Source organism: Phocoena sinus, chromosome 18 (genome assembly GCF_008692025.1).
Source record: "Phocoena sinus isolate mPhoSin1 chromosome 18, mPhoSin1.pri, whole genome shotgun sequence".
NCBI lineage: Eukaryota > Metazoa > Chordata > Mammalia > Artiodactyla > Phocoenidae > Phocoena > Phocoena sinus.
In genome coordinates this window covers 47,013,407-47,039,881 of record NC_045780.1, presented here as the reverse complement: position 1 = coordinate 47,039,881, position 26,475 = coordinate 47,013,407, and the positions used below count along the sequence as shown (strand labels likewise).

Genomic DNA, 26,475 nt, shown 5'->3' with positions numbered 1-26,475 from the left:
CTACTTCCCTAACTTAGTAGAACTACAGAACAATAAATTCTGCCCACATTACCTTTGTGCTCCTGTATAACACCAACAATTTGCCAATTAAAGGGGTGAGAATCCTACAGTTAATTAATATTAATGAAAGGGGGAGGTTTGCACATAATTAGGTCATATGTATGTGAGTTTGTTAGATTAATGGTTTTTGTTATGTTGAACACCTAGATGCTGAATAAATATTGAAGTTATTTTAGAATTTAAACTTTTAAGTTAATATGGAAGATAAATTATAAAGAATTAGAACCAAGCCTCAAGTGTAAGAAAGCAATTAAAAATAGTAAAATGTGTTTTGTTTAGATACCATCACTTAAAATAGAAGATACAGTGTTTCATATATTTGATAAAGTTAAAGTGAAAATCATGTTAGACTCATCTAATCTTCAGCATCAGAAAATCCGAATGTCCCTGGTAGAACCACAGGTAAGACCAAACTTAGAGTGTCCACGTTGTGGTGGAATAAACAGTATGTATTTTGTGAAAGAGAGTGATATAGTCATAAGTTATTCCTGTTTAAGGATAGAATCCTGTAAGTATTGTGGAAGACAAATATCTGTATAGGAAATCCTATTTTCTCACTGATTTCCTTAGGCCATAGGAACCCAGGCATCTGGGCTTCTTCTGAGGTCCTTGGGGCCAAAAGTGGAGTTCTGAGATCTGCCTAGTTCTTTCTGAAATCTGCACTTTTGAAGATCAAGTTAAAGTGTGTTTCCACCTAAGACATTGGTTCTTAACCTTGTCTCTGCCCCCGACACACCTGAGGACTCTGATTCTGACAGAGTGGCTCACAGCTAGGATAAATTGAACGTTTTGGTTAAACCCACCCTTCCCAAATGACATGCTTCTACCTGCTGAGATCACGTCTGCCTTTTACATTCTGAACCACTGTTCCTTTGTGTGTGAAATATATACCAACACATGCATCCTGCGGAAAATCTGCTCCTTCTTCCCCCTACCACCCCTGCATCTTTTTGAACTTAAAAGCGTCAGTGGGGAGGGGGAAGATGAGAAAGATTTATTCCTTATTTTACGCTTTTACTCACCTATTTTTCCCATTTGCATTACTTTAGATACCAGGAATAAGCGTTCCTACTGATACTTCAAACATGGACATTAGTGAACCAGAGACAAAGAAGAAGAAGCTTCAAAAATAGCTACAGTCAAGAAAAAAAAAGCTTCAAAGATTGGTTTCCTTAAAAAAAAAAATCTTGAGGGAACACTTGTAAACCTAAGAAGTGTGTGATACAGTTTGTTACTTCTAAGCATTTTAATAATTTTTAAAATTTGCATTTTTATTGAACTGTTGACTGTGTCTGTCCCATCATACTACTTCCTTTCTGGATTGAACAGAACTATTTATGCAGAAAAATTCGATTGAATAACCATCACTTAAATAGTGACAGGATAACAACTTGAGGGATCTGTAAAGATCATTTAAAGGGAGCACTCATCTGCTCACTGAAGAGGAGATGAATTTTGCATAAGTAATTTGATTATCTACTATTGATAGAAAAAAACTATAATTTTCCTATGGAGAAAATATAACATTTTTAGAAGGAACAGTCTATTCTTTCTGAGTCTTGAAAGCTGTCAGTGTGTGGTACGGCAGTTTTTAGATTTCAAGACAGTGAAGTCAGGAGCTGTCAGGGACTTCAGCATTTAATCTCCTTTGCCACCTTTAATTTACCTGACTTATACTAAGTGTTCCTGTACTGTTAAAAAGCCTCCTGCATTTTATTAGTGGTTCTTGAACAGCTGTGAATGTTTGGGAATTGGGTGTTGAAGGAAGGTGAAGTAGAATATTTTGATCTAACTGGAAAAATAGTTGTTTTTTTAATACCAGATAATAAGTGTGATCATCATCCTTGACCTTCAGCTCAAATATCTCCCCGAAAATAAGGCATTAGGGTTAAAAGAAAGAATAGAGATGGCCCTTTAAACATCACATCGTGTTATTTATAAAATAAGGAGGCAATTAATAATGGCTTTTAAATTGCATATATATCAGATTATGGAGGAAAGGAGGGGTTGCATGAGGACATTAAAGGGAACAGATTGAAGTACTGCTACTTGGTGTGCCCGTGCCTACTTCCTTGTCAACCACAAAGATTATTAATGATAAAATAGGTGTCTTCAAGAATATTTCGAGATAGAGTTACCTTAAAACATTTTACTTGGCTCATTCAATTTCTGAAGTACCGACACTGTACCAGGTTCCTCACCAGTCAAGTAAACGATCTCTGCCCTGAAGGAGCTTGCAGTACAGTGAGAAGTGACTGGCGAACATATCGGCAGGTGTAGTAAGTGAGAAATAGTGCCAATGTGTACATTCAGGCACTTCAGTAGTTAAAATGATTGTTCCCATTTCCTGTTACTGAGGAAAACATCCATACATTGAGGCAGAACTTGTTTCATTCGGAGGAGAGCCTTGAGGGGACTAACGCCTAAAGCAGTGGGCAAGCCTTTTCTGTGAAGGCTGGACAAGTCAGGCTGTGCCAGCCGGGTGGTTTCTGTCACAACCATAGCTCTCCACTCACTCCTCTGCTCTTACAGAACGAAAGCAGCCACGGACTATAAACAACCGAGCATGGCTACGTTCCAACAAGACCTTGTTTACGGGCAGGGAAATTGAAATAATTTCCTAATTTTCGTGTGTTTAACAAAATACTACTAAATTCAATTTACACGCTGCACCTCTCCCCCCAGCCGTTTAAAAATTCTTTGCTCATGGGCCATAGTTTACCTGCAATCGAGGAAAAGGAAGGCTTCTGGGTAAAACAAGGCTATGCTGACCTCACATCTGTCTTTCCAGGTTTGTTTTCTTACACCTCTTCTATGAAGAAGGCCTGCTTCAGGCTCTAGTCCCTGTTGAGTAGTTCAAGATGACCAGAAACCTTATTTTCACCCTGAAGCCTCTTCCTTGCTAATCTAAAATGCTTTGAATGCCACTACTTATGCTACGCAGCTGACATGAAATAGTTCATTTAAAAAGCCCTGTTTGAGCTTCCCTGATGACGCAGTGGTTGAGAGTCCGCCCGCCGATGCAGGGCACACGGGTTCGTAACCTGGTCCGGGAAGATCCCACATGCCGCAAAGCCTGCGCGTCCAGAGCCTGTGCTTCGCGACAGGAGAGGCCACAACAGTGAGAGGCCTGCATACCGAAAAAAAAAAAAAAAAAAAGCCCTGTTTGGTAAGGACTATATTATCCCCATTTAACCGGTGGGAGATTGATGGTTTATGGCCTATTTGGGGTCATAAGTGACAGAGGAGGATTTGAATCCAAGTTACAATCAGAACTTTGTTGTTTCTTGAGTTTTGCTATTAAGAAAAACACAGCCAGGGAAGCACCTACCCTCAGGATCTAGAATTCCTCTTATGTACAATTGTTTTAAGCTCCTATTAATTCTAAAGCCTGTGACTAAGGACTCAGCCTCCTAATGCCCTAATCTTTAGCAATGGACCTAGTGGCTAATGGCTTTAATGTTTAGTGTACAGAGGGGAGAGGATGAGCCAGGTACGTAGCAGGAAATAAGTCTTGCAGGTTGGCAGAAGTTTACAAGTTGCAGAAGAGTAAGGAAGGATGTGACACAATGATAGTATGTCTTTATTTCCTAGGGCTACGTATGAATTATTCCCTCCTGAATGAGACAGTTTTTAAAAGGTAATTTGTAAAATATGAGTATACATTCTCCCAAGGTAAAGAATATTTTTCCTCCAAATTATATACCCATTCTACTCCCGACATGAATATGTTTGTTTAATTTTAAAAATTTAGTTACATGTCTGTCCAACCCTAGCTTCATAAGCCTAAAACTCTATGGGAAACCCTCCCCCCTCCACCCCCCAGTTTTTCCTGGTTCTCCTGTGTTCTTAACTAACTCCTCTCCATACAAAGGATGTTCCCTACCCTAGGGATGGAGATACATTCTGGGCATCCCACATTAACCCCACTAATAATAACACATGAAGATCTACACTTTTTAGACCAGTTATCACTGGAACTAAGAATTTCTACACTGAAATGAACAAACAGCTCAAGCATGAAAAGTGTTGGAAACCTGCTTAACCTCCTTTCTACCTCTTCGATTAAGTTTCCTTTCTAACTCACATTTCTTTCTTTCACCAAGGTTATAAATTTGAATTCATCTGTATATTCACATACTTTTAAGTAAAATAAAACGTAGCACCTTCACAGTTCCACATGTTCCCAGAACTTCTGCTAAATTCAGTGCTGTCAGTAAAGTGACCCTGTAGGGCAGGAGCAAAGTTATCACTCAAGTTTTTCGTTAAACAAACATATCACTCAAGGTCAGTACAAAAATATTTATTGCTAAAAGCTGAACTTGTACTTCAGTAACTTCTTTGAAAGTTCCAGGAGCTTTTCTGTTGTCACTAAATTAAGCCCTTGGTTTTTCACATTAAGGAGGGAAAGAAAAAAAGCTCAGCATGTTAGTTGAAGCAGTTTCTTCCCCATCACGATCACATTATGGATCCCATGCATGAAAAATATGTGAGGAGCTGTCCAGTTAGAGGCTTTGGTTCTGAGAGAGGTGCTCTACGGGCTGCTGCATTGAGGCCGATTTGCAATTTTCATCCAACACCTTTGCATTGAGTGGTCTTGCTGTGAAAAAGAAAATACCTTATTTTCAGTTTAAATAGGACCATTCAAGGATACAACAATTATGTGAACTGTTTTTAAAACCGAGATGCAAACTTCCTTATGCACTCTAAAGGGACAGTGAAGATACATTTTGTTACAAATCAGTATTCTGTATCATAAAAGTACTTCCTGTATCTTAATGCTTGCTTGCTTTTAAATGGACAACTACAATCCCACCTCATGACAAAACGGAGGAAAGGTAAAATAACGTGGCCTCCATATTAAACTTGAATATTCGTTTGGAGAGTTATGTTTAGTTGCACACTTGATATTTATTGTTTATTAATAAACTGGCACATAAAAATCAAAAATTCTCCTGATCAGTGCCTAAAATTATGATGGGATTCTTCAAATCTGAATACAGTTGTCCTTCAGTATCCATGGGGGATTGGTTCCAGGACCCCCAAGGATACCCAAATCCATGGATACTCAAGTCCCTTATATGAAATGGCATAGTATTTACATATATTTTAAATCATCTCTAGATTATTTATAATACCCAATACAGTGTAAATACTATGTAAATAGTTGCAAATACAACATATAAGTTCTATGTAAATAGTTGCTGGCACATGGCAAATTCAAGTTTTGCTTTTGGAACTCTGGATTTTGGGGGTTTTTTTGTCCTTAATATTTTTGATCTGAGGTTGGTTGAATCCATGGATGTGGAACTCGCCAATCATATACAGACATATCCATCCTATCTGGAGGTTCAGTAAGTGTTCACTTCAACAGTATACTTTTGTATAAATACTCAGTTTTTTAGATACACATATGTTATCTCTAAAGGCTTGGATTTTAAGAAAAGAACCCTTACCTTTGTCTGAGTGCTCGTAACTGATGTGTAAAATCTCTCAGTTGTACTATTTCCCTCTCTAGTAATCAAGATGCTTTTTTTAGTTTAGCTTTGAGCCAATATTAGAGGCAAAACCCTCCACCTCCCTCCTATTGGGCACCCTCTCCTGTTCCCCTTTTCGCTTAAAGGAACTGATTTCAAGCCCCATTTCCAGAGCAGCGCTAGCTCTCCTTCCCCCACCTCTTCTCTTATGCTCCCTCATAGCAGAAGAGGTAGGAAAATAAAGTTTTGAAGCACTTTCTCCTGCTATTAAATGAACTGAAGACAGGATGAGGCATCAACAGATAGCAATTAAAGAGATTTTACACAAAACGGGAAAAAAATAGGCTGAAAACAGTCACATTTAGTAAATACTTAAAAAACGACAACCATATCAAGCTTTCTCTGTTTTTTCCATACCTTTATATTAAAAACCTGAGATTTATTCTCGACTTCCAAGGTTTGTGCATCACTTTCTTTGCAGTAACTTTCTGCTCCAACCGTATCCATAATATTGCTTCCACAATTCTGTGTATTATAGCCACTATCCATCTGACAGGAATGAGAGGGAGAGAGAGAAAAAAAACCATCACAGGTAACATTGCAAAGTGTAATTCACTTGACCACAAAATTTATTTTGAGGAACTTTTATGTTTAAATAAGTAAATTTATTTTAAAATATTTATATAAAATATATATATGTAAGATTTGGCTTATGTAATTATATATAAAGACAATATTTTAAAACATTTAAGTGAATCACTACTATTATTCACAACTGAATGACACAATTTAATATTGTATTAATACAATTTAATATTGATCATATTGAATGAATTTAAAAAGTAATAAACATAAAATTGCTTGTTCTTCAAAGCAGTTACTACAATTCCTTCTAATAAAACATATCTTGTAATTTTCTTTATTTTTTTAAAATTCTAGGTTATTTTATTTTATTTATTTTTTGGCTGCGCCACACAGCATATGGGATCTTAGTTCCCTGACCAGGAATCAAACCCACGCCCCCTGCAGTGGAAGCGCAGAGTCTTACCCACTGGGCCACCAGGGAAGTCCCTGTAATTTTCTTGAAAGTCAGTGTACAAACCACTAAGAACATACTTCCCTGTTACTTTGTGCTCACACTCAGTAGATGAAAATGAAGATTACAATCAACTTCTTCCAACTCATTTACCAAGCTTGTCTTAAATAGCTTACTTGCATCTCTAAATAAAATTTACCTAAATGGCGAGCTACCTTTAAGAGGATTCAAAACAATACACATTTTTTAAAAGGTGGCATACATTATACTCATACCCATCGTAGAAATAAAAATCTTACCTTCATAATAATACCACGTACATAATGGCTCTAGATGTTAGCTCAGCTTTTCATTTTAATTAAAATTACAGCATTCTACAACACACTGTTACAGCCCAAAAGAGCAAAAGAAAAAAAGGGACTAGCAAACTTCAGTTTTGGTACAAATATGACAAATATTTATTTCATGAGGGCCTAAAAAACGCACCAGCCCTGTACGGCGCTCCATGTAATATTCTTATTCTCTCCTTGCAGCACCCTATTAACTTCACAAATGAGGCTAAGGCTCAGAAAGGGTAACTTTCACAGTGTCGGAATGAGATGACGAAGAGCTGAGGCCCCACTGCCCCTGTCCACTCACTGCACACTCCACACTTACGTGCACAGTGACAAACACCAAACAACACAACCCACAATGCAGTCATCTTGCACTTACGCCCTTTTATGCAAATTATGATCAGCAAAGGAAAGACTACATTTGCCCCCAACACAAACAAAAGAATAGCCTAGAAAGTGCATTCTATCATCATCTTAAGAAAAATGTTTCCAGTTTTCGGGAATGGATGCATATTTGTTTACTCCTGGGAGTGACGTTCCATTTGAACAAAACCCTTGTGGTGCAGGGAGTACGGTACACAGGGAGTCTGTCCCACTCTCTAGGAAGAGAAGGATCATGGTGCCCCTAACATAACATGGTGGCTTATCACACTGGCTCCCATCCAGACCACTACTAATGTCAGTGCCTACTATGTGCCAACCAGACAACACAGGTCATCTCGTTAACCGCCACAGGCGTCAAGGGAGACAACATGGTATTCCAAACTCTGGAAAGCCAATGTGACTGAAACAGAGAAGGAAGGGAAACAAAATGAGGCTGGAGAGTAAGGGAAAGGCCAGACCATGCAATGCTTTGCCAGCCACTCTACAGATTTTTAAATTAACACCAAAAGCAAAACAAACAAAAGAGTTACAAATTTAAGATTAAGATGCAGAAATAAAAACTCAATGGAAGGGTTATTGTATGAAGCTGACCAAATTTCCCAAAAATTAGAACAAAAGGGAGTTAAAAAAAACTGTGAAAAGATATTTTTTAATTGGAGAATCAAAAGGAGTTCCAAAGAATGGTGAAAACGAGAGGAGAAATCTATTATTCAAGAAAAGATCCAAGAAGTGAAGGGCATGAGTTTACAGATCATAAGGGCCCTCTGAGTGCCCAGTACAACTGATGAAAAGGAACCCATACCAAATAATCACTGAAATTTCAGGATCCTTTACTCCAGAAAGGGATAAAAAGAGACCATATGCAAAAGATTAAGTATTAAAATGGTTTCAGATCTCTCACCAGCAACACTGAAAACAGAATCAACGAAAGAAAGTCTGAAGGAAAATTATTTCCAAACTCAAATGTGAGAGAATAAAGAATGTGTGATCAGATGTGCAGTATCTTGAAAAAGGTACTCTTTCTCAGAAAGCTACTGGAAAATGTGTTCCAGTCAAGTGAGAAGTAAACCAGGAAACAGGAGAACGGGGTACAGAACATGCGAGAGGTTAAGGGAATTCTCAGGATGATGAAGGGATATTCCAGGAATACAGCTGTGTACAATGCTTGGAGGCCAACCCGTCACAGTAAAGCAAGTCAAAGGGCCCTGGGAAAATGTGACTGTCTTCGAATGTTTGGAGCTACCCCTGTGGTAGGAAAGAATGTATAGAAAACATTTTTAAACTACAAAATGTTCTGCGAACAGTACACATTATTATGATGTGACCCAAAGGATAAGACTGAAACTGACTGGTAGATACCACAGACAGAACCATAGTTCAGCTCGCTAGGGAAGAGGCTTGTAAATGGTGAGAGAAGTCCTCTAAGATGGGCTGGGATACCCGTGCAGGTACTCAGGCAGAGTGATGGCAACTTATGAGACAGGCTTCCAAGGGGTAGGTGGACTGGATGATTAATGTGTGTTTCCATCTAAGTATTCTCTAATGCTTCTATAGATGCTCTGAAAAAAAGAGGCAGTAAGAAAAAAGGAGAGCAAAAAAGTTAACAATACCTTTAAGGCAAAGTTTGACTGGATGCGCTTCTTTACTTAGGAACCAAATTTAGAAGCTGGAATATGTAAAAGCAATTCTAGTGTATTTTTTTGAGCAACAATCCTAGAAGTCAGGATAGGCAGCATAGGCATAAAATATGAGCAAAAGATTATATGTAATTTGGGATCATTTAAAATCCCTCCATGAGTTTTACACTTTAGCATGTCAAAACTGACAGCACTAAAGCATTATAGAGTTGTTGTGAGAATTAGATGAATTAGTATCTATAAAGAGGTTAGAAGAGTGTCTGGCACACTGGAAGACTGTGTAGTATTAACTATTACTATGTGTCAGTATAAACTTGGATTAAAGAACATGGAATCCAGACTGCCAGGATTTGAATCTTTTGACTCCACCACTTGCTAGCTATACAGGCAATTGACCGAACCTCTCTGACTCTCGGTTTCCTCATCTGTAAAATGTGGATGATGGTATACCTATTTCACAGGACAGAACCATTGTGAAGATTAAACAAATTAACATGTGTAAAGTACTTGGAATAATGCCTGACATATTGTAAGAGCTACATAAGTGTTAGATATCGTTACTATGAAATGGCAGGTAGAATTGCCTTTCTAGTTTAAAGTTCTTTCAAAACTCTCAACTCAAAGAATATGACAGTTAGTGGAACAAATGTCTTTCTGAAAGTAAGTGCTAGCTGTGAAGTGTATTTGTCAAATGAATCATGCTTTCCTGTTGCCAGATGTTGCAAAATTGGAAATGTATGATCACATGAAAAACGGTGGTTACAAATCACATTTTTTTAAAGTCCAAAAGAAATATACATAAAAGTGCTCTAAACTGCTTTTCCTAAATTATATAAAGGAAAAACCAAAACTACTGTATTTTTAGAATACAAAGAGTACACCAAAAACTGAATTCTTTGGGAACTAGCTCCACAGGAAAGAGAGGTGAACCCTGAGAAGTTGCCGGATTCTAGCAGTTTGTAAAAACAGAGCAGCTTGATTTCTTTTCTGCTCTCTTATTTTCCTACTCCAAATAAATATCAGTGAATGTGAATATTAAATATATGCACCATCAGTCCAAGTTAAAAGAACTAACCCTCTTGATATCACTTAGTACTGATTAAAAATACATATGTAATGCTGTTAAGTCTCACATACAACCCATTTTCTTTCTCACTATAATCTTACAAAAGAAAGGATGAAGAACAAGGGACCAAGGAAAGGACTCTAGAATATTCAAATACCTTACCTGAATGTTACTGCTTTCACAAGGAATGACACTGCTTTCTGCGAGAGGTGACATGCACATGTGAGAGTTTTCAATACTGAAGGCGATCCCACTCACAAAGTCAGTCATGGGTAAACTCCTATTATCAACGGGCTCCTTAATCCAAGTGGTCTCATCTGCTATCTCTATGGGATCGACCATATCCACAGTGTTATTCTCCTTCGCACTTTCCACATCCTGAAGCAGTGCCAATTCTTTCTCAGAAGCACCAGACTGGTTCTGGGTAATAGACATGGCGGTCACTACCAAGTGCGCGCCATGTGGACAAGTGTCACCATCCAACTGTGGCAGGTGGACTCCAGCCGTGCCCATAGCTAGGGAGGAGGCGTCTGTGGAAGGAACATCTGCCTTGTCTCCTTCATCTTCGCTGTGAGCCTCGAGTGTAAAAGGTACCCGAATCAGTGAGGGCCGATACTTAGCACCCCCTGTACACATCTCAAGTCTCATAGGAGACCAATTTTTAATTGGTGAGCAGCCATCTATATAAGGACTTCTGATACACGGATTGGTAATTCCATTAGAATTTGTTCCAGACGAAGCATCAGGAGAATGGAAAGTTAACTTCCTTTGCTCTAAAAGATTGGGAGTGGAAAAAAAAAGATTGGGAAGGAAAAATCACATCATGAAAACATGGACATGGGAAAGCCATTACTAAATGGTCATCATCATGTTTCATGCCAGAGAAACTGGATTTCTCTAACAGTGGTGTTGTTTCCTGAAGTGAAATTTTGGTGTTAAAAATAATAGCACAAATGAATGTGTATCCATAAACAGGGTGAGGCTCTTCAAAATATAATTCCTCTGGCAAATATCCTCAAGCATATTGCTACTATAACAATGTTGTTCACATCCAAGATAATAGAACAAACCAGCTGATAGCTGCAAATTAACAGCTGTACCTGGTAAATGAAATATGTAATAATCTATTTCTGTTTATGTAAAATACTATAAGCAACATTAAAAGGCAAACAAAAAACTGCAAAATAATATTTGCAACAATAAAGAGCTTAACAATGGTAAACAAAATAATCAAAATGCCTTAAAAGTTAATAATTTTTATAGCTTCGTTAGCTTAATAAAAACAAACGTTTAAAAAAATGGGCAAAAGCATATAAACAATCCTCCCAATGGTAAATGAACATATGAAGTGTTTGGTCACACAAATAATAAAAAATATGGAAATTAAAGCAATGAGAGACCATTTGTTCAACAAAAACACTGAAGTCTGAACTAATAATCCCCCCAAAAAAGTGACCCATAAACATTTGGAAAAAGTTCAACATTGTAATAACCAAAGACAAGAAAATTAAAGCAGTAAGAGACCTTTTTGTAATGTACCAAATTAACAAACATCAAAAAGAATGGTAAGACCAGTGTTGCTAGATGGGGAAAAAGATGACTTTTCACACACCACTGATGAAAATTTCAATTGGTACAACTTCTTATGAAGAAAATTTGATAAAATTCCTCAAGAGCCTTAAAAACAGTCATCCCCTTTCACCAAATAATTCCACTTCTGAGAATTTAACCTAAAGAAATAAATATGTACAATACACTGTACATACAAGGAAAAAAAAGAAATAATTTAAATGTTTATCAATGATTGAAAACAAAAGATACATCTGTGAAATGGAATATCATACAGTGATTCAAAATCATGGTTTCAAACAATAATAAATGACTTGAATGACCTACGAAAATACTCCTAATAGAATGCTTTGTGAAAAAAGCAGGATATAGAACTATGTGTGTGTGTGTGTGTGTGTGTGTGTGTGTGTGTGTGTGTGTTCGTTCATATATGTATGGAGATATATACACACATACACATGTACATATATAAAAGGAAGACTAACAAAAATAGTTTTCAGTTTTCCAATTTTATTTACTATGAATAGGTTTTGTAAACTGAATAATTTTCAAGAAGTGCTATAATTTTTTTCAAGGAAAAACTGACATATTGCAAAGAAAAATATGTAAATTCTCACACACTACCTAAAAACTTTACTCAAACAAATATATCTTTACACAATATCAATATGAATATCTGATTACCAAAGTCTGAACCTACACACTGGAAGGCATACCGAAACCAACTTATCTCTACGACAGCCATCTTTCTTTGATTCTGCTTGTAAGATGTTTGGTATAAATACTGCTAGTCAAATTACCTGTATCTGACATGAGAGCAGAACTTTGCTGAGAATTTCAGTCTTTGAAAGTAAATTGTTCCTTTTGTAAAAAAAAAAAAAAAAAAAAATCCAAGTTTCTAAATTTTAAAAGGGTGAGTGGTCATTTGGAGCTCTGTAGTTAGAACAAGCTAAAAAGAGACTCTTTAATAACAAATATTGACAATATAAAATTTTAATTGGGGGTTGTATTAAAAGACATACCTGAGAGTGGTGTCTTTCCTATTTGAAATGCAATTGGTGAGAAAGTGGGTGAAGAAATAGGTGAAGGACTGGTTATGCTTCCCAAACTGTATTTTTTTGCACTACCCTGAATAGGGCTAGAAGAAAACTGCCCCTGTGATATAAATAAATAAATAAAATTAAACGGTTCTCTTCCTTAGCTCTGTTACACCAAGTGCTATTTATCTTTATTTTTGAAATACATTCATAAACTAGGTTGTATAACTTTGGTTATTCACCAGAAAGCAAGATGCCACCTTTGCTTTGTGGCAAAAGGCAAGACACCAAAAGGCAGGCCCACAGACACACGAAACAAACTTATGGTTACCAAAGGGGAAGGTGGGGAGGGATAAATTAGGAGTTTGAGATTAACATATACACACTACTACATATAAAATAGATAATCAACAAGGATCTACTGTATAGCACAGGGAACTCTACTCAGTATTTTGTAATAACCTATAAGGGATAAGAATCTGAAAAAACCATATATACGGATGTATAACTGAATCGCTTTGCTGTACACTTGAAACTAATAAAACACTGTAAGTCAACTATACTTTAATAAGAAAAAAAGGTAAAACAACAACAACAACAGAAAAAACACGCCAAAAGGCAAGGCATTTCGTAACAAGGATAGTTAAGAAGACTGTTCCAAAAATTCTGAAATAGAATATACTAGAGAAGATAAAATATAAATGCACCGTATTTACACAAACCAAGTAGCAGTTTATGAAAAATTTTAAGTTAGTCCACTAACACCAATCTAGTTGTGTTATACTGAAACTCTTCCGTAATTCAGTAAGTACCTTACCCTGAAATTCCTTGAGACTCATTTACCTCTAAATACAAAATTGGAGAGTCTGACCAAAAGCATTCCTATACCTAATGACAAAATGTGAACTAGGCATGAAATATAAAACCCAAAAGACAGTCATTCCTCTTGACAGCAATAGGAGCATCTAGGTCCAAGATGCCTATAGCCAACCAACCAGCCACTTGGCCCACTTCTTACCGAACTCGGGGTCTGCACAGGGCTCCTACACTGCACAGGAGATAGATCTATTGAATAAAAAACCTCAAGTGATGCTTGAACACCACTACGAGGACTTCTGGGAGAAGCTGGAGGTAAGGAGTCAGAGATACTTCCGTTGCCATCTAAAAATAGCTTTCTTCTGAGGGATGAAGAACTGAGGTTTCCGGGAGATTGATCTGCAAATTCATCAGCTCTAAAATAGTCACCTATATTTAATATTAACAGAATAAAAGGCAGAGCTAGTCATTTGGAAGAGCAATTATATTTCAGTTGTCTGATGTTTTAAAAACCAGTCTCTATGTTTGAACTGTTTTCCAAAAAGAGGGCAAAGTTTAACTGCACAGGTGCTGCTTGAAATCTGAAACGATTCCTTCTTTTTTTAGTGCCTCATTATGAGTATGGGTAGTGCCAATAAGATGTGTTCATGAATAGTTTATGTCTATAGTTAAGTTCACTATGATAAAAAGGCTAATTCAGGCCATATTAAAGAAAAATGAGAAATTTCAGTCTTCCCCACTTCTTTAGAAAGAGGCATTGCCACAGATTCCCACTTACAAAAGCCATTAAAACAAAACCTTTTATTTAAGTTATTAAAGGTTTAAACAAATACAATACTTACCTAATACCTTTTCTAAATTAAAATCCACAGGAAGAGACAGCAATGTCTGGCAAGCAGCTGGAAGCAAGCAGATAAACACAAACATGGTTAAATCAATGCAAGTGTATCCCATGCAGTTTAGCATGTGCTTCCCCATCAACCACCTCCCCATGATGCTCCAGACAAACTGAATTATTTACTTTACGCATCCCATTCCATAACATGCCACCTTCCTGTTTCCCACACTTTCCAGCACTGATGTAAACCTGTTAATGGTAAAAGATAACTTCTGGTTGTGCTGCTGGCACTTGTATCAGAAAAGAAGCCAGCCTGGGCTTCCCTGGTGGCACAGTGGTTGAGAGTCCGCCTGCCGATGCAGGGGACACAGGTTCATGCCCCGGTCCGGGAAGATCCCACATGCTGTGGAGCGGGCTGGGCCCGTGAGCCATGGCCGCTAAGCCTGCGCGTCCGGAGCCTGTGCTCCACAATGGGAGAGGCCACCAACAGTGAGAGGCCTGCGTACCGCAAAAAAAAAAAAAAAAAAGAAGCCAGCCTATATATATTTGGGGATAGATTTCCCAATATTAACAAATTTTCAAAAGAATGCCTTCCAAAACCAAAATTCGATTCACATGATTTGAATCACAAAATAACACACTATTGCCACTTCTCAAACATGGATGGATATATCTATTCTAACTGTTTCTCAAGGTCAGCTCTCATATAGCTTATTCATAAAAAGTAAACAACTTCAATTCCAGAGTGAAGTGTTATCACAGGTACTGAAATTAACATCAAATGTCACTTAATATGGAACATACTTCTTTTCCAATTTACATTCATACTCACCATTGCTTGTCTCAGAATGTACGGTCAGCTTTCTTCCAATTGGAGATTCATTATTGACGTTAATACCTGTAAAACATTCTAAGTGAAAAACCTTACATTTTCTGTTCTTCATTTACTTTAGGGTTACTTTTTCCAGAGTAAAAAAATGAAGTGTGGAAACTTTTACATTTAAAATATAAATGTCTGCATATGTAAGTATATAAGTTGGCATGTTTCTGCTAAGTTTGTTTGTTTTTTTATTGATTGATTGATTGTCAACTTTGAGGAAGCATAAGGATAAGACTTAAGGATTACCACAGCAAGTAAGGCGGCACCAAGAGATACTTTTTAGGGAAAGCAGCGTTGCTCTACATGACGTCAACCTTAAAAGGTTGGGGACACATGTTAGTCAACGTCAATGTCCTCAAACAGATCCTCTGTTGCTTGATGCTTTTCCAAAATGGAAATAGATAAATTGTCAGAATTAAAGCGCCAGGCCATTCTGAAAGAAACTGAAATTTGATCAATAAAACCATGCTCAGTTTTTTTTTTTTCGCCGAGAGGAGTCAAAAATATGGGTGCAAATAATTTTTTTAAAAATCTGAAGTTAACGACTAACATTAAGCTTCTTAACTTGAAAAAGCACCAGGTAGTAAATAAATGGGTGAAAAAATAGAATTCTAGATTCAAATGCCTTCTCTGCTGTAGGCAGTGTGACCTTCTAGAAGGCAAATGCAACCAAGGCACTCTGCTGCGAAAACCCTGTAATGTCCTTGGTCTTTAGGCTGGAGTCCAAACACCTTAATGGTGTAAATAAAGCCCTTCCAAAACCTTGTCTCTGTCTCTAGCACAGCTGTCCTCCAACTGAACATTATCTGAATACCTTAAAAAACAAACAGGTTCTCTCTCTCACCTCTAGGTATTTCTAATGTTCTTTCCTCTCTGACTTTTCTGCCCTATTCCCCGAGTCCGGCTAACTCAAGTCTCAGCTTAAACTGTGTCTTCCATCTAGACAGGATTATTCTCACACCACTTTTCAACTGTATTGCAAGTGTTTTCTTGGTTGTTTCCTCTAAAAGGACTTCATAGATAACTTTAAGACCACAATCAAATGAGGAAAAATGGATGGATTTGATTACACCAAAATAAGAATTTCTAGGCAACCAAAGACATCAAAACAAAAGTAGCACATATGTGACTGGAGATGACATGTGAAATGTGTAGAACTAAGATAACTACAAATGTAACTACAAGGTATCTTAGAAATTCAAAGCAAAAAGAAAGAGACAACAACTCCAATAGGAAGGAATTAGAAATAGGCATTTTACAAGAGGAAATAAAAAGGCTGTTAATATATGAGAAATGAAAATTAAAACCATCATTTAGAATGTCAAACAACCCATGAGAAAGGCAAAAATGTGAAAGCCACGTACTGGCAGGGATGTGGGGATATGGGAACCCTAGGCACTGCGGGTGGCTGTGCAGACTGTACAGTCGTTCTGGCGAGTAGCCTGGCGCCGCACAGTCAAATCAGAAAACATGTAGCCTATAACTCAGAAATCCTCAGCCTATGTATAGTTCCCAGAGAAATTCTTGTTCAAGTCCATAAATAAAAATGTAGTGGGTAGTACAGTCATTGAAGCACCTTGCTGCATAAATACTGGTAACAGTAAAAATTGACAGCATAAGCTAATGTGTACAAACAAAATCATTGTTCCCCCTGACTCACCATTGTCTTTGTTATTCTTCGGGTAAATAACACTGAGCACTTACCATGTTCTAGGTACATGATCTTCGCAGTATTATCTTATTTCATCATTTCATAGGGAAGGAGAGTGAGGCACAGGAAAGCTAAGTAGTTCACACAGCTACCAAGCTATACTGGGCATGACTCAAACCCAGACGGCATTACTGTAGAGTGAGGGTCAGCAAATGATAGCTCACGAGACAAATCGGGCTGGTTGCCTATTTTTGTAAATAAAGTTTTACTGGAACACACCCACACTCGTTCATTATGTATCATCGGGGATACACTTTCATGGTAAAGCAGTAGAGTTGACTGGTTGCAACAGAAACTGTATGGTCTGCAAAGCCTAAAATATTTAATATTTGGTCCTTTACAGATAGAGGTTGCCAATCTCTACTCTAAGGTAGTGTTTTCCAGAACTTTTTCTGTGATGATGGAAATGTTCCATATCTGTGCGGGACAATATGGTCACCACTACGTGTGGCTACTGAGCACCTGAAATGTGCATGTATGAGCAGGAAACTAAAATTTTAATTTATTTAAATGTAAATAGTCACATGTGGCTAGTGGCTACCATATGTCAAGAACTGTAAAGGGTCTGACAGGTTAGTGTGTCAACGTTGCATAGATGCTGGCTGAAGAAAGGAAGCTTCGGGTCACAGACAAAGGGACTTCATTATTCTCAGCACAGGAGGCAACATGAGCTTCATGTTCACGTCAGCTCCCTTTGCCCCCTCAGTCCCAAGGAAGGGACATGAACGAGCCCAGGTGGATACAGCACACACAGAGGGTCTGTGCCCCAGCTGAGGAACCCTAAGCACGGGAAATCCCATTCTTTATAAGCTGCAAGCAAACCTGCCCCAGAGGGAGACATTACCATTACTGTACTAGACAGCCAAACAAACCTACCCTCTGCTCCAGAGGGATACTCCATCTCTGTTTTCCCAGGATGTTCACAATACAAACATCCTTGAAAAAACAGCCTGGATCAAAACCTGTCTGTGGCGCTCTTCATGAGATGTATAGAAATGCGAGACCCAGAGAAATGAACTATCTCCCAACACCACTGTAGACAGCACAGGCCTGCGCACCCCCTCCCACCCCCACCAATTAACCACTGTACTCTGTCATCACGGGCTTGATGAGCACACCAAAGAGGCTGTATGTAGTATTTTTAGCATCTTCCTGATCTGCCTCACTTTAACGAAAACAGGTTACCTCGAATATAAAATGATGTTATAAAAAAGATCACATAACAAGGTTGATTCACCTGTTCAAAAATCCAACATTAAAACACTGGGGGGAAGAAACCTACCATCTATGAATACGTCACCTTGGATACAGAATTTTAGAGCTGGGAGGCATGTTATCATACAACCATCTAGTTTAACCCCTTGATTTTACAAGTGAAAAACTGAGGCCTAAAGAGATTGAAAAAGTTGATCAAGGTCACCCCTTCTGGTTTATAATACAGAAGGTCTACAACCCAGGTCTCCATCCACTACTGCATGCCACCTTTAGTTTGCAACGATTCAGAATCTGAACTGAGAAATGCTTACTTTTAAATCCACCTTATCATATCTGTAACCTGGGACAAGTGCTCTAACCCTTCTAAAACTAGATTTTCTCACTTATAAAATGAGACCAATAATAGCACCTACTTCATATGAGCTGTTGTAAGGAATACTGAAAGCACTTAACACTGTCTGGACACATGAAAAGTGCTCAATCCATTTTTTCTGTATTGTGTTTTTGACAAAGAATGGAACAAATATTCCCTGTTATACTGAGAGCATAATTAATGTATGCTATACAGAAGAGCAGGCAATTCCACTGAAAAGAGGGATGTATATAAACAAGTAATACTTGAACATTGCTCACAGCTCAAAGGGCAGTGAGAGCAAATATAAGATAACCACTTCCTAGAGGTAGAAAAATATTTGAAAGATTACTGGCTTGCTCTTCAACTTCCTTTTTAATTTTGCAGATAATCAGCTGTATTACACTGTCCCAGAGGTCCTATAAATGCCCATCCTTCCTCTACTATTATAAGAAACAAGGAAATTAGCAAAAAGCAAAAGCAATTTAAGGATTTCATTAAAAAAAATTAACCTTCAAAATCACTGCAAAAATTAACAATTCAGCTCTATATTCAATACCAACCATTTCTGCATCTACAGATCCTCTATAACCATCATTATAACTGATATTCACAATGGTTATGAAGAAAAAGTTAAATTCAAAATAGAATGGCCAAGAAAAAAAAGAATTTAGTAAATTTTAGTCAAGTTTTGAATCCTAACTCTTAAATAGTTAAATCCTCTGGTATCCAGAAATTTAATTTATAGCAAGCTTCCTACCAAAGCAGATAAACTGACACTCACTATATGTTGTTTTACATTCATTACTTTTTATTTTTATGATTTTTATTCAGACAATTTTTAACACACTCACATTTACTGGAATCATATTCTGAAAGCTGCTTCCCTTCATGATCAGTCCAAGGAGAGGGTACGATGACATCCTTAGTGAAAAACTAGGAAAATTAAAGTCATAAAATTAGGCATATGAAATATGAAAAGGCAGCTGTGTTAAATAACCATCAAACATGTTACATACTGACTTTATAGTTATTTTTAAAATTTCATACTTAAAAGCACAAATGAGCAAAGGTAAAATGGAAGAAATTTAAAGTATATATAAAGAAAAATGTTAATACTTCAAATCAACCACTTAAATTTGCAAATTAAGCTAAGGTTATTAATGATAAAGAAAATATTTTTCATTTCTCCCCCAATTTTTTTGGACACGGGGGGAGGCTGACAAAAGGGAGGATGAAGAGGGAAGGAATAAATGGAGATAAATGTATACGTGTAAGCCAGTATCAATAGTGTGCTGGAGCTGGCTTGTCCTGACTCTCAAGATCTAATAATTAAAATTTCAGGAATTCTGTGTATCAGTTATCAAACAAAGCCAATATTAAAATTATGTAAACTTAAATAAACTATATTAAAAATAAAGGTAGTAAAAACTCAAAATCATCATTTGCTAATTATTTTACTACATTTACCAACATCTATGCTCTTGAGGTTAATTATGTCTTTTGTGTCTGTGTGGTAGAATGCTTACATATAATGGTGTACTGCTACATTTCTTTCCCCATTCAGCGATGTCACATCACTAACTTGAAATTGGCCGTGGTTGGAGTATTTACACTATGGACAGCAGCAATCACTAAAACTCATACTCCTCCCACAGTCAGAGGGCCTGTTGTTAATTTACCAGCACACCACTGGCCAGTACACTCAAATGGAGATACAGCATTTGGATAAATGTGTCTCCTCTTTCATTCTGGGTATAAAATTAATCAAGCCTAATACAGTAAGTAATACAGTATTTTCCCCTCCCCTCTCCATGTTTTGGAGGTAACTCAGAACATTTTCTTCATATTTTGCTATACCTATGACAAAGAACTAACTTCCTTGACTAAACTACCTATGAAAACATGAAGAAAAGATGTTGAAAAAAGGAGCGGGGGAGGGGGAACAGAGATGATACAGACTTCCCAGAAAAAAAGGAATATAAAAGACCCACAAACTCATGAAGCAAAGTATAAGTTCACTGAGAATGAAAGAGATACAAATCCGAATAACAAGATGAATTTTTAAAGTAATAAGATTAGCACAAATTAAGAAGTTTGATAATAGCCAATATTGCAGATATGAGAAAACAGGCAGTATCATCACGTTTCCAGGAGAATAAATTGGTACAACCTTTTGGGAAAACAATATGGCAAAATCTACCAAAAGCTGAAAACACAAACCCTCTGACTTAGCAAGTTCACAAAGATATATGTACAAGTGTGTTCACTGCAGCATTACTTGTGATAGAAAAAACACTGAACACAACCTACACATCTGTCAATAGGGGCTGGATTAGGTTATGATACATTCATACAATGGAATACTATGTATGCTATTTACTAATAACTGGTACGTGCTGATAATAAAAAAAAAAATTCTAAGAAATTATTAAGCAAAAAAGTAAGAGGCAAAACAGTATAAAAATGATGATCCTACTTATGTGCAAATATTTAAAGGACGTGCTATTATCACACATGTGCTCACACGAATCTGAAAGTATACTCAAGAAATTTTACAGTAATTACTTTTAAGGAGTGAGACAGGGAACAAAAGGCTCTTCATTTTCATTTTATATTTTTTCTTTGCAGTTTGTTTTTGTTTTTATTATGTGCATATATCTATTGTATTTCACATGCATACGTATGAATTTAATTTGTTGCTGATACATTAACTTCTGCTACATTGGCCCTAATCTTCACTCTGAATTCATTTTCTTAAGTTTTCTCCTGAATTTCCCTTTAAAATTAAGTTGAGAATTCGAAAGAGAAAGCATACTTCCCAAAATGTTGGGAAATGGGAAAGAGTCTGAGAATATTCAACTGGGGAGGAATCAAGTGACTGGATTAGAATTAAAATTTTGAAGTTATCAGACAGATTAAGAAGTAGATAACATTTGTCAGGAGTAAAGCATATGAAACAATTTCCTAAGAAATAGGCTATATCTGAAATATGGGGGCCAGCACATCACTGGATCTCTGAACATGCCATAGCTGAAGTCTTTTGGGGTACAGAAGATCCAAGTGCAGCTAAGGAATAGAGGGGGCTAGTGAGAGAAAAAGGAAAAACAAAAAATGCTACCATGACATGAAGACTTTTGAGCAAATATCTAGATAGACATCCTTTATACTCTAAGAGTTCAGCAAACAAAGAAAGCAAGAAGTGAAAAACTAAGTTCATTAGTTTTATTAAAAAAAACCCAGGGCTTCCCTGGTGGCGCAGTGGTTGAGAGTCCGCCTGCCGATGCAGGGGACACGGGTTCGTGCCCCGGTCTGGGAGGATCCCACGTGCCGCGGAGCGGCTGGGCCCGTGAGCCATGGCCGCTGAGCCTGCGCGTCCGGAGCCTGTCCTCCGCAACGGGAGAGGCCACAACAGTGAGAGGCCCGCGTAACGCATAAAAAAAAAAAAAAAAACCCAACAACCTACCTTTGGGATATATTTTTTCTATTTATCAGTATATTATATTTCATGAAATACATTCTATGTCTTAAAAATTCGAAGAACTAACAAGAACAAAAGATAAAACCATTACTGAGGCCAATCTAGACTTCCAAGGCTTGAAAATATTCAACTTGCTCTATGTAAACTCCAACTTGAAACAATGGTTTGTGCTCATCCAAGGCACAAGGAAGACCAAATGTGCTAGGCCGTGAGAATGAAAAGATGAACAGGCACAATAATGGCCAAATAAGAATTCAGTCTGGGGGAGAAAAGCACTCTACCGGTCATTACAATGAGAAGCGCTGGAACAGCTCAAAAACACTGGTCTTAGGGGAGCTCTGAGAGGGACTGGGGACGGGTAGGCTGGTGTGGGAGCTGGGACAGGAAAGGATCTGAAGGAAGTCTTCCTCTCTTAGAGGTGCTGTGCATGCAGAATCGATGCTTAACTAGCTTCATGATCAGTAACAGTTTTAAGTTACCTCTTCAATGGCTTTTTGTCTTTTGTCTTCCACATCTTTATCTATTCTATACAGAGATAAAGAAGAAAAATAACCATGCCATTACTTCAGCAGATTGAACATTTAAAATAATAACCTTTCAAAGAAATCGTTTCTTTCCCCATTGGAAACTGGCAAATGTTAAGCTCATTTTAAAAGAAAAATTGGGACCTTATCACATTTCATAAATGACAGTATTTAGATATTCATTCAGCCTTGTGCTGTAAGGCCTACCTCCCCCCTTTCCATTCACAGTTGGAATGGAATAATATTTTCTTTTAAAAGGCTTACATTGATATAATTTTAAAATTACTATTAACAATGTAAAGAAAGTAATTTGAATAAACTTTGCCCTTTAATCACCACAAATTAAGAAGTATGTCACTCCAAAGAAATCTAAAAATTGTCCAAATTCTTTTTCTTCAATTATAGCAAGTTTATCATAGTCGTAATTTTAGAATCAACTCTTACTCTGAAATAAAAGGAAAAAAAACTATCATCCTTACAGTTCTAAATAAACAGGCAAAATTATTAATTCTGAAATGAAATATCAACAATATAAAATTTGAAATATAAAATATAAAACTTTGTCCAAACAAATTCTTTTTTTCCCACCTTGATACATTATGCAATTATAGCACCCCAAATTTATCAGCTGTAAGTTTTAATATAAATTGTCGGGTCTCAAGCACAAGGCATATACTTGCCAAGGACTCAGCAGTTAGCCTTGTAGGACCACTTCTTTTTTTTTTTTTTTTTTTTTTTTTGGCCAAGCCGCCGTGCAGTTTGTGGGATCTTAGTTCCCTGACCAGGGATTGAACCTGGGTCCTCAGCAGTGAAAGCACGGAGTACTAAACACTGGACCACCAGAGAATTCCCAGGGCCCACTTCTTTAATCTGTTCCCAGAAAGAATACTTGCTTACCATCAATAAGTTGGTAAGACACTTTTCTCTCTCCAAATTTTTTCATGTATAACTTGCAGCTTAACAAAGCTTATAATAATGTACGTGTATTAGAAATTAAAATCAAGTAGATCTCTCAAATAAGGGAATTGTGAGAAAATAGACTACAATGATAATCCAGATATCTCAGCTTGAACAGCCATTCTGAGATTACTAACTCAGTTCTCTTCATCTTATTGTGGACATAAACAGGTCAAAATGACAGGGCATAACAGTAACAGCGTACAGTATTAGTAAGCTCTGATCTAGCAATACCTCATTCAGAAACTTTCTGCTGCTTCATCAGAGGGCTTTAACAACCTGAAATATTCAAGTGATGGCTAGAAGCAGTGAAAATCAGTTTGGCCAAATACTGGAGAGCCTGATCATGGAAGGTTCTAAGGAACCTTGATGCATGCAGGGTCCAGTATTACAGGTATGTCCTGAATGGACCCCTGGTGGCCAAGGCAGAGAGGAGCTTTCAGGACTGTTCACCTCCTGTATGGACAGACTCATTTGTTTACACCAGGATAATTTGCAGTTCTCATTTTTATGTGTAGCATGGCATGAAAAAGGTGGAAAGCACTGAAATAGGGAACTTGGGTTAGAGAGGAAGAGACACTGGAAGCCTTTGTTTATTTCTAAGAAGGAATCAACATGTGTTAAGAGTATACTCACTATCCTCGGTAGAAGCCATAACCATTCACTGAATTACATGAGGAAGTTAAATTAAATCAGGGTCTTTCCCCCTCTTCTACGTTACAGGTCTATCTACTGAAATACACCAAGGTTCTTTTCACAAACCTGCTCAAACAATACAGGATTTACTAGTAAGTAAAGAAATGCTGTGTCACAACTTTGTTGACTACAGGGCAGGAAGAACCTCCTGTACTGCTTCAGTGCCTCACAGTGTTCAACGCATCTCTCTTGACGGTCCGTGGTTCAATATACTGAAGAGAGGAGGCGAAGTATAGCACACAGTTTGTGTGAAACAAAAAATTCGTCTCATTCGTGACACGTTTGCTTTCAGATATTCTTTTCACCTTCTCTCTCAAAGGTATTATCTAGTGTTAAGTTAAAATCTTTCATGCTCTATCCCCATTCTAGTCCCTTGCTATAGCACTTTGGATGTGCATTAATTAATTATGAGGGGATGGTCATCAAGCTACCAAGCCAAAAGAGGAAGGGCTAGAAAAGCCAGACAAATATTTGCAAGAGCATCTCAATACGTGTACATCTTTGTGTGATTAAATTCTAGTTAAAGGGAAAAGAATTATTCATTATCTTAGACTGATAACACATGTACCTTAGTACCAAAAATTAAAAGCTGATCATATCAGGATTTGATTATTTCAAATATAAAAAAAAATCAAACTATAAAACTGACAGCAACAAAAGAGTCCCTCAAATTATTACTGACTACTGCTATCTGTAATTTGTAATTACAGATGACTGCAGTTGGTAATCAAAAAGTATGCATGTTCCCTCAAAGAAGTGTATGGTCTCACTACATTAGGCATCATTAAGTAACAGGAGTCTAAGACACACTAGTACTTGGAAATCTATACAACACATCAACAAAAGCATTAGTTAGGGCTGCTCTGACTACTAGGCTGATAATGTATATCAGATCCCCAAGTGTCAAAGCTGGATGATGTCTAGAAAAGCTCTCTCTGTTGATAATGTATACTCTTCCATTCAATGTGTCTTAACTTGGTAAAGGGACTTTCAGGTTCCCTAAATGTAGGTGGTAATAAAACAGCATTTTACTCTATCCCATACCACCAAAAAGGAAAACAAAACAAAAATTCAATGGCAGAAGTCATAATCATGTACAAAGATACAGATTTCAAAATGACCTTCCTTCTACCAAGTGCTGGGGAAGCAAAGGTGTCCCATAAGTAGCAGAGGGAGGAAACTGCGTCTAAAAGAAAAGGACTCCTACCCAGATCTGGAACTGTTAGCAAGGGTGTCTTGCTGGATGTAGTTCTTTGAGCTCACTCTTCATTTAGATAAGATAAATCTGTATCATAATTTTTCCTCCCTGATTTCTTTACAAATAAAAATATTCAACCTTGGAATTTCCTATCTCTCTTCACTTGAAAGTACGTTATTACACTTAGGTGTGAAAAAGGAAAACTTACCGAGAACGACTTAAGTATAAAGCTTGACGATGAATGTCTTCTGGGTCTATTTCTACAGGATTTATTACGGCTAGTTGATCAATAGACCATCTAAATTTCCCTGGAGTCTTAACAAAAGAAAGCGATTTTATGAGTACAAGTATTCTAAAATAGTTCATCAAAATGCTAACTTCAAATGTCAGCTTCAAAAATTAATGTGAATGGTTATAATATAAAAATATCTTACAGCTCATATTTTAAAATTTGACTTTACTACTAAATTAAATGGTAAATGGTAACCAAATCACACTAAATCAACTGACTTGACTGTATCTCTTTAAAATATCCAAGTCTTCCCTCTGGGTGATTGTTTAAATTACATAATAATAGAAAAATCACAGAGTATTAAAGGTATAGAAATTACACAATTAACTCATCAGTGATGCAACATGACCAAGTAAAACTAAAAATCTCTTAGAGTTATCAAGTCTTTATTTTCACCAAGAATGAACTGAAATTAAACAAAGTCCTAACTACAGAAGTGCCTGCAAAAGCTCATAAAATAGGTGATCCTCAAAATAATTATGAGTGGTAAGGAGTGCTGCTTTTCTATATTCAACTACCCAATAAACCAAAAAACTTATCCAAATCCTAATCTGTAAATTCAGAATATATTTTTGAAAAATCAGGCCTAAAAACCCAAGATGTCATGCATTCTTGCTTTGAGGATTAAGTTGCAGTCATTCTGTTAGTTTTATTAAGACTAACTAATACTATTCAATTTAAAATCATGAAGTCAGATAATAACTCAATATAAAGTGTATCACTGTAAAATTTTCCTCTAGTGCATAACTAGCTTCATGCTGATATGAATGTGTAGCTAGCATCAACAGCCACCCAGTTTACAGTTTCCTAGATAATTTACTAAGTTAAAAGATCAGACTTCAAAAGAACTTCTCCACTGTAGCCAATAACAGTAAAAATAAGCTAAAGAGATGAAGCCTTCCCTAATCTCCTAA

The 26,475-nt window shown here is 37.0% G+C and overlaps 2 protein-coding genes across 6 annotated transcripts in view; one reads left to right on the top strand and one right to left on the bottom strand.

Annotated features, from left to right (window-relative positions):
- The window catches only part of DIS3 (DIS3 homolog, exosome endoribonuclease and 3'-5' exoribonuclease), a 29,201-nt gene extending 27,093 nt beyond the window's left edge, over window positions 1-2,108 (top strand). For all 3 annotated transcript variants that reach the window (XM_032611538.1, XM_032611539.1, XM_032611540.1), the window contains 2 exons: window positions 340-462; window positions 1,110-2,108. In XM_032611538.1, coding sequence (XP_032467429.1) covers window positions 340-462; window positions 1,110-1,193 — 207 coding nt within the window. In that variant the 3' untranslated portion in view covers window positions 1,194-2,108. The remainder of the gene's footprint in view (window positions 1-339; window positions 463-1,109) is intronic.
- A 2,200-nt stretch (window positions 2,109-4,308) lies between these two features.
- Window positions 4,309-26,475, bottom strand: part of BORA (BORA aurora kinase A activator) — a 24,732-nt gene continuing 2,565 nt past the window's right edge. For 2 of the 3 annotated variants that reach the window (XM_032611375.1, XM_032611376.1), the window contains exons 3-12: window positions 25,478-25,584; window positions 22,374-22,419; window positions 19,268-19,349; window positions 15,088-15,153; window positions 14,260-14,316; window positions 13,620-13,846; window positions 12,587-12,719; window positions 10,158-10,768; window positions 5,955-6,086; window positions 4,349-4,660 (exon numbers count right to left, since the gene is read on the bottom strand). In XM_032611375.1, coding sequence (XP_032467266.1) covers window positions 4,595-4,660; window positions 5,955-6,086; window positions 10,158-10,768; window positions 12,587-12,719; window positions 13,620-13,846; window positions 14,260-14,316; window positions 15,088-15,153; window positions 19,268-19,349; window positions 22,374-22,419; window positions 25,478-25,584 — 1,527 coding nt within the window. In that variant the 3' untranslated portion in view covers window positions 4,349-4,594. Of the gene's footprint in view, window positions 4,661-5,954; window positions 6,087-10,157; window positions 10,769-12,586; window positions 12,720-13,619; window positions 13,847-14,259; window positions 14,317-15,087; window positions 15,154-19,267; window positions 19,350-22,373; window positions 22,420-25,477; window positions 25,585-26,475 lie in introns of all 3 variants that reach the window. The other variant, XM_032611377.1, reaches the window with a different exon arrangement.